The 20,609-nt window shown below is 41.8% G+C and overlaps 1 protein-coding gene and 1 pseudogene across 1 annotated transcript; both read left to right on the forward strand.

Moving 5' to 3' along the window:
* The window catches only part of LOC122232955, a 56,718-nt pseudogene extending 53,046 nt beyond the window's left edge, over positions 1–3,672 (forward strand).
* Positions 3,673–4,105: 433 nt separating this feature from the next.
* LOC102954985 (ubiquitin-conjugating enzyme E2 N-like) lies at positions 4,106–16,916 on the forward strand. Its single transcript, XM_042963494.1, is given in 3 exon segments — positions 4,106–4,180; positions 16,475–16,720; positions 16,722–16,916. Coding segments are annotated over 3 exon segments (516 nt in total).
* Positions 16,917–20,609: the final 3,693 nt, after the last annotated feature.

The raw sequence follows: 20,609 nt of genomic DNA on the forward strand, positions 1-20,609 counted from the left end.
TTCAATTTGGAGGAACTTTGTGGCTTGTTAAACACAGCTGTTATAAAAAATTAAATAATATACATTAACAGTTAAATAAATGATATTAAAACCCAACAGTAAAAAAATTCAAATTTTACTGTTATCTATGCTGGAGCCAGTAAACTTTTTCTGCAAAGGGACAAATACTAAATACTTTAGGTTGTGAGAGTCACAGATAGTCTCTGTCATATATTGTTTTTTTTAACAATGCTTTAAAAAATTAAAAACCAATCTTAGCTCACAGGCTGCACAATAACAGGCCATGTGTCAGATGTGGCCTACGGGCCATCACTTGCCAATCACTGATCTATGATCTTGAGGTTACTTACACCTATTTCGCTCATATGGTGGAGACGCTATATAATTGTGTGCTATTGCATGTCTCTGTCCAACTCCGTTTTCAGTGATCTCACATTAGTAGCTTAAAATGAGCTATGATGATGGGACAGCTGGGTGGCTCAGTCAGCTGGGCGTCCGACTTCGGGTCAGGTCATGATCTCACGGTTTGTGAGTTTGAGCCCCACATCGGGCTCTGTGCTGACAGCTCAGAGCTTGGAGCCTGCTTTGGATTCTACATCTCCCTCTCTCTCTGTCCCTCCCCAACTTGTGTTCTCTCTCTCTCTCAAAAATAAACATTTTAAAAAATCTTTTTAATCAGCTATGGTGAAAGTATCTATACTACAGAAATGGATAAACACTGCAAATCAGGGCTTCTCTTCCCAGAGAGCCGGTCAGTAAACGTTTACCAGCACACCACTGCCTTGAGGTCACTACGGGAAAGAATCATAGAAAACTGGGGCACCTGGGTGGCTCAATCTGTTAAGCATCTGACTTCGACTCAGGTCATGATCTCGCGGTCCGTGAGTTCGAGCCCCGCGTCGGGCTCTGTGCTGACGGCTCAGAGCCTGGAGCCTGCTTCGGATTCTCTGTCTCCCTCTCTCTCTGCCCCTCCCCCGCTCATGCTCTGTCTCTCTCACTTTCAAAAATGAATAAATGCTAAAAAAAAAAAAAAAAAAGAATCATAGAAAACTGATGTGCTTTACCAATTCACCCAGAAATGCTGACAGAGAAGCAAAATGTAAAGGAAAAATGCAGTCCACGGAGTCAGAGGAAAAGAAAGACAGGAACACACAGCCAGGTATGTCTGGTCATGGCTTAATTAACAGGTGGTCTTTTATGACCACCCTCAGAATTCAGGCTTCTTTTCTGTGACTGAGACGTATCCTATTTTTCTCTTCTCTCACTTTGAAAACACTATTTCTGGCTTTGCTGCTGCCCCAGACAGTAACAAAGCAGCTGAGGTCTGCCCAGAAGTTGCCGGGGACAGACAGCATACAAAGGGTTCATGGCTGTGAGGGAGACAAGCAAATGCCATAAAGAAAGGCAGTTTTGTGTAGAGCAGCCACCTCTGCTATTCTGGTGCGGATTTGGGGCTTCTCTTAAAATAGAACAATAAACGTGCAGGTCTAGACTAAGCAGCAATTTTGGTTTTAGGGAAAGCTGATACCCAGCAGGATGAGGATAACCCCGAGAAAGTTTGTTTTCAGCAATTTGGGCTCAATTAACCAGGAAAAGTGCCTGGCAAGGAACAAAACACAACCCAAACCAGGAGGATGCCTTCAGGGCATTTATGAGATGACCCTCCTACAAATTCCCTGACTGTAAACTCTTTCTTTGGGGAAATGAAGTGTAGCCTTAACAGTTTTAGAAGAAATTGTTTCTGTGACCTATTCCTCTCTCCAAGTCCCAGGAAAATCCACCCTGAACATGTATACTACCTCTCACCCTCCTGCTCTGCTTCTCCTAGCTGGTCATAAGGAAAACTAATAGAAACCAGAAAAAAGTGGTATCTTTCCCCAAATCCCAGTTCCCTAGTTCAAACAGCACAAAATACTGGGTAAATGGAGGGGTGGAGAAAGCAAGGTTTGATAGGGGAGGTGAATGAAGACAGTCATGGTTAGAGATAGTTGCATGGACAAAGGGACCCTAGAAGTGACCCTTGAAGAAACAGGCAGAGCATAAAAGGAAAAAGCATTTCAGACAAAGGCAATGGAGCAGGTAAATGCAAAACATGGTTGTTATATTAAAAGGTATTCAAGGTCCCACACCTAGAAACAGCTTCTCAGTGTTTCCTCAAAATCTCTGTCTGGTTCAGCCTACTCACCTCCACTGCAGTCTCCATTGTGTCCATCAGGCTGACCCATAAGTCCTACAAGGTGTCCACCTCTGGCCCCTGGGCCTTCAGCTGCTGTTCATACACAAGTGTGCCTGACACCCACATCGGTTCCTCAGCCCTCTCACAGGTGGGCATCAGTATGAGTGTGGTCAGGGGCTATAGCAGGGCCACGGGTATATAGAACATCACAGCTGTCTCAGTAAAACAGAGCCTGCTGAGCCCATTTAAGCTGGGAGTAGACTCCAACACCCAGGCCGTGCCCACTCAGGATAAGGAGCAGATCAAGAGCCAAGATAACAACTCCACAAAACAATTCCTTTATCAACAAAGTGTAGAACCTAGAGCAGCAGAAGCAGATTACAGAGACCAAGTGGAGTCTCTCACAGGACCAGAAAATGGCTCAGAGCAACATGAACAACATGTTCAAGAGCTGCATCAACAGCCTTGGGCAGCAGCTGAACACAGTAGCCCAGAAGAAGCTGAAGCTGGAGACAGAACCTGGCAACATTCAGGGGCTGGTGGAGGACGTCACGAATAAGCATAAGGAAGAGATCAAAGAGAGATCAAAGAGCTTGCAGAGATGGAGAATGAATTTGTCCTTGTCAAAAAGGCTGGGGACGAAGCTTACATGAATAAGGCAAATTTGGAGTCCCACCTGGAGTGGCTCCCCAACAAGATTGACTCCCTAAGACCGCTGTATGAAGAGGAAAACCAAGAGCCTCAGTCGCAGATCTCTGACACCTCCATGGTCCTCTTCATGGGCAACAGCCACTCCCTGGACCAGAAGGAGTCAACACGGAAGTCAAGGCCCAGTACAAGGAGATTACTAACCATAGCCAGGCGAAGGCTGAGACCACGTACCAGGTCAAGTACAAGGAACTGCAGACACTGGCTAGGAAGCATGGGGATAACCCCTATCGTACAAAGATGGAGATTTCTGAGATGAATCGGAACATCAGACAATTCCATGCTTAGATCTAGACCCTCAAAGGCCAAAAAGGGCTTCCCTGAAGGCCTCCATCGCTGAGGCTGAGCAGTGCGGGTAGCTTGTCATTAAGGACACCAATGCCAAGCTGGCTGAGCTGGAGGCTGCCCTGCAGCAAGCCAAGAAGGACATGGTATGGACAGGATCCAGGTACTGCATGAGTACCAGGAGCTCATGAACATCAAGCTGTCCCTGAACATCAAGATCTGCTTGAGGGTGAGGAGAGCTGGATGGAATCTGAGATGCAGAACATGAGGATCCATACAAAGATGATGAGCAGATACTCAGGTAGGCTGAGCTCAGTCTATCCCCATAGACTCACAAGCCCTGGCCTCAACTATAGCCTGAGCTCCTTTCAGTCCAGCTTCAGCTCTGGCAGGGACTCCAGCTCCTTCCGCTGCTCAGCTACTCCAAAGCCATGGTTGGGAAGAAGATCGAGAACTGGAATGGGAAGCTGGTGTCTAAGTCACCTGATGTCTTATCCAAGTGAGCAGTCACTGATGTTCCCCCTCCCCCAGTCACCCTTCCCCTGTGGCTGCCACAGGAGAGCCTTTGGGGGAATGTGCAGGGGAGTGACTAGGAACAGGAGACCCACCTGAGGCTCAGCCCCAGTCCTCATTCTACCCTTAGGAGTAGTCTACTGCCTGGGTATCTTCTCTTGCCCATGCCCCTAACTAAAAGTCAATTCAAGTGTCTTTTCTTAAAGAAAGATTCAGCTGGCTCTGCAAAAAAAAAAAAAAAAAAAAAAAAAAGCTCAAACTCATTAGTCATGAAAGAAGTTCAAATTAAAACCCACAGTGAGGTAGAAAGCCACGAGAGAACATACCTCCTATCCCAACAATGAGAGAAAACCAAACAATCTATAAAGTCATAACTCCCCTTGAGCCCATGACAAGGCAATCAGGAGATCTGAATTCCTAAGAATGACAAACCCTGCCACACAGACACAGTACACAAGAACTGTTCCACCTTTGCCAGAGCCTCTTTGGAGCAAGAGGGTAAGAAGAAAAGAGCTAGCATTACAAAAAATTCTTAAGAGCAAAGTGTGTGTTGGCACGAAGTTAAGAATCCACGGGAACCTCAGACACAAGAGAAATTCATGTCCCCAAGCTCTTTTCCGCAATCTCTACCAGGTACTCAGAAAAAAGACTGAGGCAGGCAGGACAGCTGAGAGAGAGTCCTCACTGGCCTGCAGGCATGAAACACTGCCCATTTTCCAGAACTTTCTCTCATAAGAAGTCAAAACCTTCTAGGCTTTGTTTGAAGTCAAAACCACTAGGGAAGGAGTAGACAGGCTAAGATCCTCTGTCTGCAGAAGGGATAGGAACACAGCCATCTGCCTCTGGGGAAGAAGTGGGAAACCTCTCTATCCCAGTGGTAACCCCTGCACTGAGTAACAAGCAACAGCACTCTCCTGCTGGGGAAAGAGCAGAAAACTCTCTTGCAACCAGTCCTCAATGATGAGCTGCCACTACACACCCCACCAGAATGACTACAATTAATTAAACTGATGCCAAAAACTGGCAAGGAGGCAGAACAACAGGAACTCCCCTATGCTGCTGGGAAGGATGTAAACTGGTGCAACCACTTTGGAAACAGATTTGGCTGTACCAACGAAAGCTACACTTGTGTATAGCCTATGACTCAGCAACTCCACTTCTAGGTAGTAATCTAAGTGAAATGAGTACAGATGTGAGCCAAAAGGCATATAAAAGAGCATTCATGGCAGACCTATTTGAAATAAACAAAACCATAAATAACCCACTAATCATCAATAGTACCATGTATAAATGGTATAATTACAGTTTTTTCACACATTAGTACAGCAATACACGGCTACCTGCAACATGAATAAATCTAATCAAAATGTTGAACAAAAGAAGCTAGTTAAGATGAATCTATGAATTCATTTATTTGAAGTTTAAAAACAGGAAAAAACAATGGGATAGAAATCAGATAGCAATTATCCTTTGGAGGGTACTAAATGAACAGGAGGAGGAGGAGGGAGGCTTCTGGAATCCTGCTGATGTTTTACTGCTTGATCTAGTTCTGGTTATATGAGTGGCTTCATGTTATAAAACTTCATTAAGCTGTAGGGGTGCCTGGGTGGCTCAGTCAGTTGAGTGTCCAACTTTGGCTCAGGTCATGATCTCGTGGTCCGTGAGTTCGAGCCCCACGTCGGGCTCTGTGCTGACAGCTCAGAGCCTGGAGCCTGTTTCAGATTCTGTGTCTCCCTCTCTCTCTGACCCTCCCCCGTTCATGCTCTGCCTGTCTCAAAAATAAATAAACGTTAAAAAAAAATTTTTTTTTAAACTTTTAAAAATTCATTAAGCTGTACCTTTGTGATTTGACCCCTTTTCCATTTGAATGTTACACTTCAATTAAAAAGAAAAGTTTTGGGTTCCTGGGTGGCTCAGTCGGTTAAGTGTCTGACTCTTGATTTACATTCAGGTCATGATCTCACATTTCCTGAGATCCAGTCCCACATCGGGCTCCAAGCTGGATCCTGCCTGGGATTCTTTCTCCTGCTCTCTCTGCCCCTCCCCCACTCACATATATTCTCTTTCTCAAATAAATAAACATTTTTAAAAAGAAACAAAATTTTACTTTAAAGAAAAGTGACTGGTATGGGAAATGTTGAATAGGTCAGCCTTGCTGAAGTGGTGAGAGAAGACTGAAGGCAGGGGAGCATGGAGCCAGAGCATGGAAGGGCCTTGAATGACAGACCAAAGGGTTTATCCTTTGTTCCACAGACAGTGCCACCAATTGTTTTGTGTTTTTTTTTTTTTTTGAGATAACTATAGATTCATATGTAGTTGTAAGAAACAATATATGTAAATCCAATATATCCTTCATCCAGTTTCCCCCAATGTTGACAACTCTCGACCTATAGCACAGAGTCACAATTAAGAAGTTAGCATTGACATGATCCACCCACCTATCCAAATTCCAGCACGTGCACGCACTCGTGTGTACATGTTTAGCTCTGTGCAATTTTATCACATGTGTATATTCATGTGGCTACCACCACAGTCAAGATACAAACTAACTCCCACCACAAGAATCCCCCGTACTGTCCTTTTGTGGAATGGTTAAACGAACAGCGGTGCATGTATACCATTGGACACTACACAGCAGTAAAAAGGGATAAACTATTGATACACAGAAAATTATGCTCAGTGAAAAAGCCTACCTCAAAATGGTTACAGATGATACGGTTCCATTTACACAACATTCTTGAAATGACAAAATGATAGAGATGGATAGTGGTTGGTTGCCAGGGGGTAGGGACAGGGGTTGGGAGGGAAGTGGCTATAAAAAGGTAGCATTGCAGGTTTTTGAACAGAGGAGTGATATGAATAGCACAGACCAGAGAATCTGGCTCATTCTAAGGGCCTCAGCTCTGAGTTTCCAAGACTTAATCCTCCCACCCTTCACCTATACCACCCCGATCCCGGCCCTACTGCCCACCGCCCCCCCCTCAGTATCTGCCTCTTGTTGCTTTAATACCTAGTTAATTAGCAGTGGTTTGGGTTTTGATTAAAAGGTCCTGTTGACAACAGATCCTCCCCACTGGCAACCCAATAGTTTCATCTGCCCAGTCAGTTCAGGCACTAACCCCTTTTTTGTTCTCCTGTAGACCTCCTAGAGGAGCTCAGAGTCCTTGGATATACTTAGTGCATTAGCTGTCTTATGAATTTGCAAGGCTGTTTTGGGTTATTTCCCCCTCTTGCTCCTGTTCTTTCCCTGAATATTATTCTATTAAACTGTTTTAAAAAACAAATATGTTGCTGAGGGGGGCTGGGAGGGGTGGTTAGTATGACATTTCTCTGTTATTTTGAAATGAGACCCATAGGAAGCCTCCAGGCACATGGTAAAATCAGACATAATCCAGTTAGTTACAAAGCAGGATTAAAGGAGCTGATGATCTCGCACGAAGAGGCAACTCCCTTACACACTAATGGATGGCACACTGTCCCCAGAAGCCAAATAAGGAGAGAAAGTGCATTTCACAAACACAATCAGGGAGAAAATCTATGCCCCATAGAGAGGCACACCAGGAACAACCAACCACTAAGTAGAACTTGAACTCTGCTTCAACACTGTGAGTCAGTCCTTCTGGCTCATCCTGCTGGGGAGGCCTTCCCTGAAGTAAGGAAACAACTTAAGATATCAGGAGGGAAGGGCTGCTTAGAAGAGGACATGTGAGCTGGGTCTAAAGGCTGAGTAGTTTCCCAGGTAGTAAACGCGGAGTAGAGGGCAGTATACCAGACAAAGGGAACAGCATGAGGAAAGGTACAGGCTTGGAGTAGACTGATGTGACAGGAAGTATGGCACACAGAGGGAAGTAGGGAAAGTAGAGGCAAGAAAAGTGAGGTAGCCACCGGATCAAGAAAGATCAGAAAGGAAATTGGCCTTTAAGTGATGGGCAAGCAGCACAAGTTTTAAAAACAGAGGTATGGGGGCGCCTGGGTGGCTCAGTCGGTTAAGCGTCCGACTTCAACTCAGGTCACGATCTCGTGGTCTGTGAGTTTGAGCCGCGCATCGGGCTCTGGGCTGATGGCTTGGAGCCTGGAGCCTGCTTCCGATTCTGGGTCTCCCTCTCTCTCTGCCCCTCCCCCACTCATGCTCTGTCTCTCTCTGTCTCAAAAAATAAACGTTAAAAAAAAAAAAAAAAACAGAGGTATGACTCAGGACTTTAGAAAGATTACTCAAATGGCCCCATGCAAGCAGATAAATTACAGGGGTGAGATTCTGGTCTGAGAGATAAGTTAGGAGCCCACTGCCTTTCCTCATTCTCCTCTCAAAGACTGAGCTAAAGAAATGATCCAACTTCCCAAGAAATTTACATGTTAAGGTGGTTTGACTGCAAGAACGATCTTTTCTTGTTGGGACACAACTTGTCAAAACAAGGATCAGGGTTTTGTTGATTGATAAAAAAGAAAAAAAAAAAGCATTGAACATTGTTTACAAGGAGTAGGGGCTCCCAGCTCAAGGCTGAAAGATTCAGGCCTTCCTGGGCATGTATGGTGAACCATCAGTAAGCTACAGAGCCACCCTGAGAAAGACCTACTGCTGTATCCAGTCTGGGGAGTCAGGATGTCTGGACACAGCTGGCAAATGGGAAGTGGCTGACAGCTATCTGCATGGAGATAGGCTAAGGAGCTTCCTCAGAAGGAACATATTTTAGGTAGGCTTCACGCCCATCATGGAGCCCAACACAGGGCTTGAACTCACAACCCTGAGATCAAGATCTGAGCTGAGATCAAACGTTGGACACTCAACTGACTGGCACCCCAGGTACCCCACGAACATATCCTAAGGGAAGAAAAATCCTGTTAAGTTGTAGGAAACTCCTAAGGATGGGAAAATTCTGACCTCAGCCAGGTATCTGTCCTTCTAATTTGTCTCTTGACTCAGCCCAGTGGGATCGTGTCAGACTCTTCTGTCAAGCAAAAGGCTGTAAATAAACAAGCACCTTGGAGCTCAGGCACCTCTGGTTGGGGACCCTCTAACAGAGCAGAACAGAAGTAAAGAAGCCAGTCCTCCTCCATACACTGCTGGCAACTGAGGGCTGGGGGCAGCAGCCAGGGAAGAACTGCGGGAAAAGCCACAGCCATCTACACACTGGCACAGAACGGTGTCCCTGGCAGTGCCTCCCTTATAGCAGAGGTGTCCACCACAGGAATGCTCACACCCTGCAGAGTCCACCGTGGTAGCACAGCATGAACACTGAAAGCAGTGCATATACAGTGAACTCATCAGAAACATACCCTAAAGGGTGGCAAGGCCCAGATGGAGCCTCTGCACAGGCAGTGGGGGGGCCAAAGTAGGTTAATTTGCAAACCAGTGTGAAGGCATGACAACCTCACCAAAGTAAGTGCTCATTTGTCAAGTTCTGAATGAGTGTTCATACAAGAAAATATTAATACTTGTGGGACAGTCTAATGTTAAAGCAGAAAACTTCACGAGGGTGGGAAGAAAACAATCTGACGTATCGCCTCTGTACATAACAGCTCTGAAGGGCAGATGTTTGTGTAACAACTTCCCCAGTGTTCCTACTGTTTCCGGTTATGTAAGTACCCCCTACATCCCTTCTCAGAAATCAACCCATCCTATATTCAAATGTTTAGGTAACTTGGGATTTTTCAAGCACATCGTCATGATGAAATCCTGGAATATAAAATGTCAAAACCAGGGCCCTGGACAAGATAACAGGAGGAGCTCTTGTTTAATGGGTTGCCATGGTGAAAGGAGGGAGGTTGATGGAATTGAAAAAAAAACCTAGGAGAATTATTGTAGTGTGTGAGGTTATAACATATTTGTGAAAGTCCCTATATCTGAGTTGGGCTTGGACTAGGATAAGTGCCCTCCTTGGATGTGGTGAACACTATATAATCAGTAAAATATCCAAAGATTTTCCTGCTAAGACTCTCTGCTCCAAGTTACTTTGGGATCCTAAGAGCCCAACTTACTGATAGATGGAGCTTGGACAGCAGTTATAATCAAAGTGTGGCTTCCTTTCCCATCCCAAGCGGAGAGTCATATTACAAACAGATAGCTCAAATATTGCTGTGCTAAATCAACAAACTGGTACAAACTGGCCTTCTTTCTGCTGCTCAAACATGCCAGGTTCTTCTTGCCTTCTCAATTGTTCTCCTCTTTTATGAGAACACTCTGAACCTATATCTTTTGCACGGCCGCCTATTTAGCACGAAGGTCTCAACTCGAAAGTCACCGCATGAAGGAATGAAGGTACTCCTAGGATATTGGCAATGTTCTATTTCTTGGCCTGAGTGTTAGTTAACAGGTTGTGTTCACTGTGCAGAATTTCATCAAGGTGTCCACGTTGACGTGTACATATTTTTGCATGTATGTTATACTTCAATGAAAGTTTATTTTATAAAATAAGTCACCTCCTCTGAGAAGCCTTCCCTGACCATCCCATGCTCCCCATCCTCTGACTCTCATGTTAGCCTTATTTATTGTCTTCATGATACTATAATTATCTCAAATTAACTTGTCTATGTTTATGTTTACTTATTGATTTTCTGTCTCCTTCTCTAGAATATAAGCACCAAGAGAGATCAAGGACAATATCTGTCTTGTTCCATGCTGTATCCCTATTGTTTATAACAGTGCCTGGCAAAGAGTAATCAAGAAAGAATGAATACATGATTAAATGGATAGCAATTCTCCCCCAGCCCTGTTGTGAATTATCTGCATACTTGGAATGTTTCTGAATAAAGAATGAAGATGTCTCCTTTTGTGAGTCACAGAAACCAAGGATTCTCAAGGTCTTTGAGAACACATTACACTCTGGTCAGTGAAGGATCATCCATTTCTTCTATTCCTAGTGGAGCAGCAAAGACCCTGCCCTGAAACTCCTAAGTCCTGGGACCCCCCTGCAGGACGTGTGATCTCCCTAAGCTATGTATACTCACACCTCATGTATACAGTGGTGAAAATATCCTTACCTCAGTGGAAGTTGAGAAAATTAAAAAAAAAAAAAAAAACCTTTTAAAATAATTTTAATAGAAATACAAAACTATTTTTAAACAGACTTATCAATATTATTATCTTGAGAATAATTCAAGGAACAGCTCTGCCTTCCGTAGAATTCACTTACTTTTTTTTTCTTTATAGTTTGAGCTCCCCCTAAGATAGGCAAGGCATTATGAGGGGTTCAAAGATGACTGGGTCTCATTCCATGGAGCTCAACTACCAAATTACATGGAGAAGGTCAAGCAGTTGTATACAGAGTTTGTTGTGAATTTCTCCTCTATCTTGGGGTCCCTGTTACCACCACTGTTTTTTCATAGATTTGTTCTTCCATTCTTTCATACATTCATTCAACAAACATCTATGAAGAACTTTCACATGTCAGGCATCAGGCCAGGTGCTGGAATCACACTCATGCACTGAAACAGAGGCGGTACATGTCCTCGTGAAGTTAGCACAGAGTGATGCAGTGTGGTGTAGGTACTTTTAGTTCTTTTGCTTCAGGGTACTTCACACAGGGAATGGGAGCAGGAAAGTCTCCCCTCCAGTTTCTCGTTCTTCTTTCTCTGTTACAGCAATTGCAACTTGGACTAGCCACATTTCATGTGCTCAATAGCCACACACAGCTCATGGCCATTTATTGGACCTTGCAGCTCTAGATCCTTGCCACTCCAAGTGTGTCCCACTAACCAGCTACATCTGTACCTCTGGGGGCTCATCAGAAATGTCAGATCTCATTTATTTTTAGATGGTAGTAAGAATAGATGGAAACAAAAAGGAATTTCCTTCTTTCTGTGCCTTAGAAAAACGTGTGCTTGTGTGTCTACCAAAAAATAAAAAACAAGGGCACCTAGGTGGCTCAGTCAGTTAAGCATCCGACTATTGATTTTGACTCAGGTCATGCATGATCTCACAGTTCATGAGTTCAAGCCCCATGTTGGGCTCCATGCTGACAGTGTGAAGCCTGCTTGGGGTTCTCTTTCTCTCCCTATCTGCACCCTCCCCCTCTCAAAATAAATAAAAATAAAAAAAGAAAAGAAAAGAAATAAAATTAAAAACAAACAAACAAACAAAAAACAGTGGCAGCCTGCAAGAAAGCATGAAAGAATTTTCTAGGACACTGGTCACATTCTGTTTCTTAATCTGAGTACTCATTATGTGAGTAGATTCCATTTATAAAATTTTGAGCTAAACACTCATGATTTTTATGTTTTCCTATATGTAATTATACTTTAACAAATAAGCTTTCCTAGTATGTGGCAAATCTGGCTATATCTCCACTGGCTACAATAAAGAACACCTACATTCCTCGCGTGTGTCTCCTGTACTCTCACACTACAGCCACACTCAGAATATGTCTGCCGCCAGGTGTGTATGGCTTTTTCCCCACACCAATCAGCTCTTTGACACCAGTTGGGCGTCCTACAATTTAACTCAATTCTGACACTACCTGGAGAGATGGTGTCAGATCCCACAGATTAAGGGCTCAGCCCCACAAAACTGTCCCCCAACCACCACCACCACCACTTCAGATGTCAATAGGAAGCCCAGTTTGTTATCTGTGCTTCTGACCAATGGGCTCTACCCATTCCTCAGGTTCAATTATTTGCTACAACAGCTCGCAGGACTCAGGGAAACACCAGCTTACTACATAATAAAAGATATAATAAAGAATACAGATGAACAGCCAGATGAAGAGATACTTAGGGGCAGATTTGGGGACTTCTGTCCCCATGGAGTTGGGTGTGGGACCCTCAATATGTAGATATGTTCACTAATCTTGAAGTTCTCCAAACCCCATACTTCTGCGATTTTTATGGAGACTTCATCACATAAGTATAACTAATCGTTAACTTCATGTTCAGTCACTTTCCCCTCTCTGGAAAATAGGGGGCGGAGCTGAAAATTCCAACCATCTAACCATGGCTTGGTGTTTCTGGAAACCAGAACCCATCCAGGAGCCCACTGAGAGTCATCTCTTTAAAACAAAAAATACTGCTATTACCCAGGAAACTATAAGGGATTTAGGGGCTCTGTGTCAGGAATCAGGGTCAAAGACCAAATATTAGAAACAAAGATACTCCTAGTGCACTTATCATTCGGGAAATTAAACAGGTTTGATTTAACATATTTTTTCTATTATTTCACAGCTACTAATAAAAAGTACATAAGACAAGCTTCTACAAGATGCCCCTAATTGCTGATATTTTTAATTGGACAGTCAAAAGATTCCCCATTGGCTATAAGACTGACCTAATGGAAATTACCTATTTTGCCAATCAATTCAAATTTCTATTTTTCTGTCACTGTGGAGAACTGCTTACATCCTTATTTAGGTAGAAAGTTCCTGATTACAATTCTCTTGTGTTAAAATAATTTGTTAACCCTGGTTCCTGCTATAATATACATGATACAGACACATAAACAGAGTACAGAGAAGTCAAATATTTTCACTTATTTATGGGCACTGATTCTCTCATTCAGAGCAAAACCATATGCACAAAGTTCATAAACAATCAGAACTGAATAAATGAAACGTGAGGCTAGTTAATTAACTTGGAAATTGATTTATCCCTCAGAATGGCCGAAAGTTTATAAGGTTCTCATCAAAGCTTTAAGACATGAATCAATTAGGTACATTAATAAAACTTCCTACTACTGGTATCAGTTCAATTCTACACATATGTGCCCTTGGTTGTGCTTATCTCTGTGCTGGTTATTAAAATAACTACAATAAGTCCAATGTCATAGCTCTGCCCTACAGAGCCAGCTTACCAGGCAATCCTGCATGCCAAAAGTCAGTTGAACTTCAAATAACTAATGGTAAGCATGATTAGTATTAACCGGGTTTTAGTAAAACAATATGAAATGACTCATTTCCTGATATTAAAAAAAAGTTATTTATTTATACATTTCTCCCTATTTCTACATTCTATGTGTTTTCCCGAAATACTTCCAAATGAACTAAAATTAAATGTGTGCTTTTACATTTCCTGTGGAAAAAAACTAGAGAAGTCTTTGGAAATCGCCTGAAATTTCACCAATTCCTTCAAAGCCTTCCCAAGAATCAAAGAAACTTCTGGAAATTTTTAAATAAATCAATGCGTGCTTTGTTTTTCTAACCACTGGCTCAGAGTCTGTGGATCTTTTCTCCAAATGGGCTAATCATATCACAGGTACCAATAACCACAACACCTAAAAAACAAACAAACAAACAAACAAAAACAAAACAAAACAAAAAACCCAAGTCAGTTCCTTCTGAAGGGAATGGAGAAAACAGTAAGCCCCCAACTGTATTTGCTCTAGCACTAGCAGCCAAGTAAGACAGCAGGACCATGTCCATAGGTGTTTGATGCACTTGAAGAACTACAACATTAGATTAGTTATAGTTTCCAGGGAAATGCAATAGCTGTAGCAAGCACCTCTTCTTTCACCCTTCTCAATGGCCCTTTTCCTGCAAATGAGGTGAAAATCACATTGAATTGTGTTTTGAACATATGAGAAGAACTTGGTAAGACAGGAGAAATGCTTTAAAAAGCAAGGAGGAGGCAAACAGAGATCTGAGGGGACCACTTTCCAGGGATTAGAGCTGCATTTCCAGATCTTGACCAGTGGTTGGGATCCCCTTCCAGGTACAGAGTGAGTAAACCCCACTCCTGACCTCAGAGAGGAATTGTCAGGAGAATGATGGAGAGTGCTGCCTCCACAGAGGTTTCTGCAGGTTCTAAATCCAATGCCTACAAGTAACATATGTGTGTATTAGGTCAAGTTAAAGAGAAAAAGGAGTGGAAAGTAGGCTAGAAAATGTGCCCTTCCTAAAGGTATTTTAAAATATTCATTTATAAAAAGAACTCTATACAGAAAATCTTCCTATCCCACATCCAAATTCCCCTCCTTTCTTACCAATAGAACTCAATTTTTATTAAGGGCAGAAATGACCCACTTAAAGACTACATTTCCCAGCCTTCCTTGCAGCTAAATGTGGTCATGTGACTATATTCTGGGCAAAGAGATAAGTTCTACTGGCAAAGAGGAGGAAAGGAGTGGCTGATGAGAGAACCAAAAGTATTTGCCTCAGTCCCCAGCCTCAAGGAACCTACATAAACTGAGGAAGACAGACAGGTGCATAACACAAGTCATAATGTGTATTATATTCTATTGTGTACAAGAGGATATAGGGATCCCAAGTAGAAATTACTCATTCAAATGCTGAGGGTATTTTCCTAGTGTTACATAAACAAATGGATTTTAGAGCAATGCCTTGTTACCAGCTGTGTGACTTTCAGCAAATGGTCTACCTCTCTGAGCCTAGGACATCTCATATTTGAATGGAAAAATATATCCCACCTCCCAGAAATACGATGGGGATTCAGTGAGGTTAGCCGTTTAAAGTATTCAGTATGGCAAAAATCATATGGTAAATAATCTAAACCTGACATGCCCCATCCCATTTTTTTTTCACATACTTTGAGAACTAAATGCCATTTTTCAGGGCCAAAGAAGTTCAATGGGGAGAAGGATGAGGTCTGATCATCTGTTTATCTGCTTTCATTCATAGGACAATTTGATTAACCATTCACTTGCACAGGAATCTTAGCTTCTGCCCTCTCACTGAAACCAGATCTTGTTTGGAAAAGTGGGAACTTCTTCTCCAGTAATAAAATAGTCATTGACATAGTGTCACTCATGCCCATCTGAGATGCTGGAGCTGTTCTTGCCCCGTCATGATGCCAAACATGCCAAGTAGGACCAGGGAGTAGGGAGCAGGGAAGCAGGGTGTTCAAGAGCTTTGCAGTCTGTTTTTATGTACGTAGCAAGTGTCTCATACATCACTGTCTTGGTTTATGAGAAAAACTTGGCCAGAAAAATCATCTGTGATCTTCGGGGAATTAGACAGTGAGGGAATAAAACCAGGTTATTGAGCATGGAGTAAATTGTCTCTATCTGTAGTTTTCCTCCTGCACCCTCAAATTACAGGCATGTTTTCATAGGGAAAAACACAAAAAGCCTCCCTCCAGGACTGTCCAGTGTGGGATTCAAGAATCCAGCAAGGACCAATCAAGCCAACCCCCACATTTGTATATTTCACTCTGACAATCATAAACCAGCTTTCAAAAACCAATTTCAGGCTACTGTATATCAGCTCAACAACATCATGGTGGCACCACCTGTCAGCCAACAACGATTTCAGCAGCATCACCTTCTCTGTCCTAAAGAAGGGTCTGTGCCTTGCATGAATAGTTTATTCCAGTGACTTAGTGATTTCTTTACATGTTGAGTTGGCAGCAATCTCTCTGCTCCCATCAGGGCTGCTGCACTGCCTTCGGGATCCCCCCAACACACATACATCCACTGTTCCAACTACAGCATTGCTGCACTGCTCTGCTTTACTTATTGGGCATGTACATAAGGTTTCATTTGAAAAAATGTTAAAAATCCAAAGTTAAAATTTTTAAGAAGCATTGTTTTCTTTACCCTTAAGGTTTTGAAAAATGGACAATGGGAAAAAATGAAAATATTAACACTGTTGTTAAAAACTGTGGGATTTACAAACAGTATTTTGAGAAAAATGAGGGCACTTATTAGGGGTGCTAAATCTGTCAAATCTTTAGCCATAGTGGTACATTTGGCCAGTTAACTGTGTTTTCAACCATGAAAATTAAAAAGCATATATGAAATGTCAGAAAGATAGCATCAAAGATTGTGGCTAAAAGACAAGGTATAGGAAACCAGAGTCAAGACCAGAAGCAGAACTCAGGATTTGACTAGATTGCCGGGCTGCCCTGCAGAATTTATCAAAAAAAGCCCAGCGCTTGCTGGCAGAACCAGTTCCTGACATTAAAACAGAACCAGAAGAGAGCAACGCCCATTATTTTCATGCGGTCACTGCTGGCCCCCAGGATTCCTCCTTCGAGAGAAGGACTTTTAAATTTAAACTATTCCTTCCAAAAGAATACCTGACAGCAGCCCCTAAAGTACATTTCAGGACCAAAATTTATCATCCTAATGTAGAGTAGTTGGGAAGAATATGTTTAAGATATCTTGAAGGATAAATGGTCCTCAGCACTGCAGATCCACACAGTTCTGCTATGGATCCAGGCTTTGTTAAGTGCTCCCAATCCAGATGATCCATTAGCAAATGATGCAGCGGAGCAGTGGAAGACCAACAAAGCCCAAGCCATAGAAACAGTTAGAGCATGGACTAGGCTATATGCTATAAATAATATTTAAAATCAATCTGATCATGAAGTGTGCATCGCTTCTCCTAATCTGACAAGACTTACTCCTTTTCTGTTTGCATTTAATGGATACAGTCTTATACAGAATAAAAGCTCAGACATTTCAGTCCTTTGGTGATTAATGCACAATAGCAAATCTATGTCTTGTCCTGATTCACTGTTGTAAAGCATAAGTAAGCAAAGGCTAGAGGTACCATCAGGATTGCTGTGGCCCCTCTCTGCTTTTATTCATTTCCTCCACTATGGGTTAAGTATAAAGCACCGTGAATGAAGGTAGTTGTCAGAGCTAACTGCAAGGGTGTGGGTGTTTTTCTTTAATATTTTTTTGAGGGGGATAGGTAGTTTTATTTTAATCTTATGGGCTCCTTTCCCCCCCTTTTATATGGTGATCTAATTGCATTTAGTTAAAAGCAGCTAACCAGTTCTTTAGAATATGCTCTCTAGCCAAGTCTAACTTTATTTAGATGTGGGAGATGGACAAGCTTGACTGCTTGAACCAAAATGGTAACATTAAACAAACACCACAGCCCTCACTAATAACACTGTGGCTTTGCTGTCAAGTGTAGAATCCTCCCTTCAAAAAAAAACTTGTGACCATTTTGTATGGCTTATCTGGAAACTTCTGTAAAATATTTTTTGTTATTAAAAAAAAAAAAAGAAAGACAAGGTATATAATGGGAAAAGGACAAACTCTTCAATAAATGACATTGGAAAAACTGGGCAGCCACATGTAAAAGAATGAAACTGGACTTCTACCTTACACTGCACTCAAAAATTAACTCAAAATGGATTAGACTTGAATATAAGACCTAACATCACAAAATTCCTATAAGAAAACATGGGCATAACGTTAGTCTTGGCAACAAATTTTTTAACCTGACAGCAAAAGCAACAAAAGCAAAACTAAGCAAATGGGACTATATCAAACTAAAAAGTTTCTGCACAGCAAAGAAACACCAACAAAATTAAAGGCAACTAATGAACGGGAGAAAATATTTGCAAATTATATATGCAATAATAGCTTAATATCCAAAATACATAAAGAACTCATACAACTCAATAGCAAAAAAATTTCAATTTAAAAAATGGGCATAAGATCTAAATAGACATTTTTACAGAGAAGACATATACTTGGCCAACAGGTACATGATGAGGTACTAAACATCACTCATCATCAGGGAAATGCAAATCAAAACACAATGAGCTATCACCTCACACCTGTTAGAATGGCTATTGTCAAAATGGAAGAAATAAGTGTTGGCGAGGATGTGGAAAAAGGAGGGAACCCTCTCACACGGTTGGTGGGAATGTAAACTGGTGCACCCACTGTGGAAAACAGCATGGAGGTTCCTCAAAAAATTAAAAACAGAACTACCATATGATCTAGCAACCCCACTTCTGGTTACGTATCTGAAGGAAACAAAAACACTAATTCAAAAAGATATCTGCATCCCCATGTTCACTGCAGCATTATTTACAGTAGCCAAGCAAGATATGGAAACAACCTAAGTATCTATCAATGGGTGAATAAATAAAGAAAACGTGACATGTGTGTGCAGATATAGATACAGATACAATAGAATATTATTCAGCCATAAAAAAGAATGAAATCTTGTCATTTGCGACAATATGAATGGACCTTGAGGGCATTATGTTATCTGAAATAAGTCAGAGAGAGAAAGACAAATACTTTATAATCTCATTTACATATGAAATAGATTATTTAAAAAAAAATAGATACAGAGAACAGATTGGTGGTTGCCAGAGGCAGGGGGTGCGGAATGGGCAAAATAGGTGAAGGTCAAAAGATACAAACTCCCAGTTATAAATAAATAAATCATGGGGATGTGATGTACAGCATGGTGACTACAGTTAATAATACTATACTACAGGGGCGCCTGGCTGGCTCAGTCGGTGAAGTGTCCAACTTCAGCTCAGGTTATGATCTCACCGTTTCTGGGTTCGAGCCCCACGTTGGGCACTGTGCTGACAGCTCAAAGCCTGGCACCTGCTTCAGATTCTGTGTGTGTGTCTCTCTCTCTCTGACCCTCCTCTACTCATGCGCTGTCTCTCAAAAATAAACATTAAAAAAAATGTTTTTAATAATAATACTACATTACATATTTGAAGTTGTTAAAACAATAAATCTTAGGGGCACCGGGGTGGCTCAGTCAGTTAAGCATTGACTCTTCATTTCGGCTTGGGTCATGATCTCCTTGATCTTGGGTTCAAGCCCCACATCAGGCTTGGTGCTGACAGTGCAGAGCCTGTTTGAGATTCTCTCTCTCCCTCTCTCTCTGCCCCTCCCCTGCTCAGGCTCTCTCTCTGAAAATAAATAAATAAACTTAAAAGTTCTCATCACAAGAAAAAAATTTACAACTATGTGTGGTGATGGATGTTAACTAGACTTATTGTGGTGATCATTTCACAACATATACAAACACTGAATCAAAATAAAATAAAGGACAAGAAGTTACTTTCGACTTACATTTCAGCCACTGGGTTTACAGTCCTCACCTTATATAGCTTTGTTTTGGGTGTGTTGAACTTTCACATAAGCTTTCAGGAATGTAGATATGTATAAAAGGATTACCTGCAATCTAGCTTTTTCCATAGCTATGTGCAATCATGTTCTGCACAGTGGAACACTCCAAGCAAACAGCCAAGCCAGCACAGACCCAGATGGAGGCTCGCCAGGAAAAAACCAAGCATGGGTAGAATTAGATAGAACCAGCTGGAGGCCAGGTCAAAGTGGAGTCCAAGTCCACCAGCTCAGGAAGCCTTGAGGACAGGAAGGAGAGTTAGGAGGCTACTCCTGCCAGACTGGCTGCTGGGACTAAGCACAAGATTGTTCAGAAAGTCTGAACAAACCTCAGTGAGCACCCACAAGAGTGTCTGCTTGTTTGGAAGGAACAGTAATTAGCCAGTGCCTAATATACAGAATAGGTTGCTCCAGAGATTCCTCATTTGAGAGAAAATGTGAAATGTGAACTATAATTTGCACTAGTCTGGTCTGGAGATACCTAGTCAAGAAAACACAAATGTTCTTTCATAGCTAATTCTAGAGCAATGCTGTCCAAGAAATACTATGCAAGCCACACACACAGTTTTAAATTTTCTAGTAGCCACATTTAAAAGTAAAAAGAAACAAATGAAATTAATTTTAAATACTATATTTTAACCCAATATATCCAAAGTATTATCATTTCAAAATTTAATCAATATAAAAACTATTAAAAAGATGTTTTACATTACATCTGTTGTACTAAGTCTTCAAAATCTGATGTATTTTTTACACTTCCAGCACATCTCAATATGACTGCTAAATTTTCATTGGAAATACTTATCTGTATTTAGATCATAAAGTTCACAGCTGAAAAAAAAAAAGAGATTCACACACCCAAATTGTTTCAGATATACTTACAAGTTTTCCAGTAGCTAAAACTGAGCTTTAGTTTCTAAAATTAAATTCATTAAAACTGCCCAAAATTTAAAAATTCAGCTCCTCAGTAATATCAGCCACACTTACAGTAGTCAGTAGACATATGTGGCTAGCAGCTCCAAAAATGAAAAGCATAATTCTAGACAATCAAACTGCATGTCTGTTTATTTTCACAACAAAACCACCACTGAATGTCTACTCCAGAATAGACAGTAACAAAATGCTTTGCTTTTGAAGAATGCT

Source organism: Panthera tigris, chromosome D4, assembly GCF_018350195.1.
Source record: "Panthera tigris isolate Pti1 chromosome D4, P.tigris_Pti1_mat1.1, whole genome shotgun sequence".
NCBI classification, from domain to species: domain Eukaryota; kingdom Metazoa; phylum Chordata; class Mammalia; order Carnivora; family Felidae; genus Panthera; species Panthera tigris.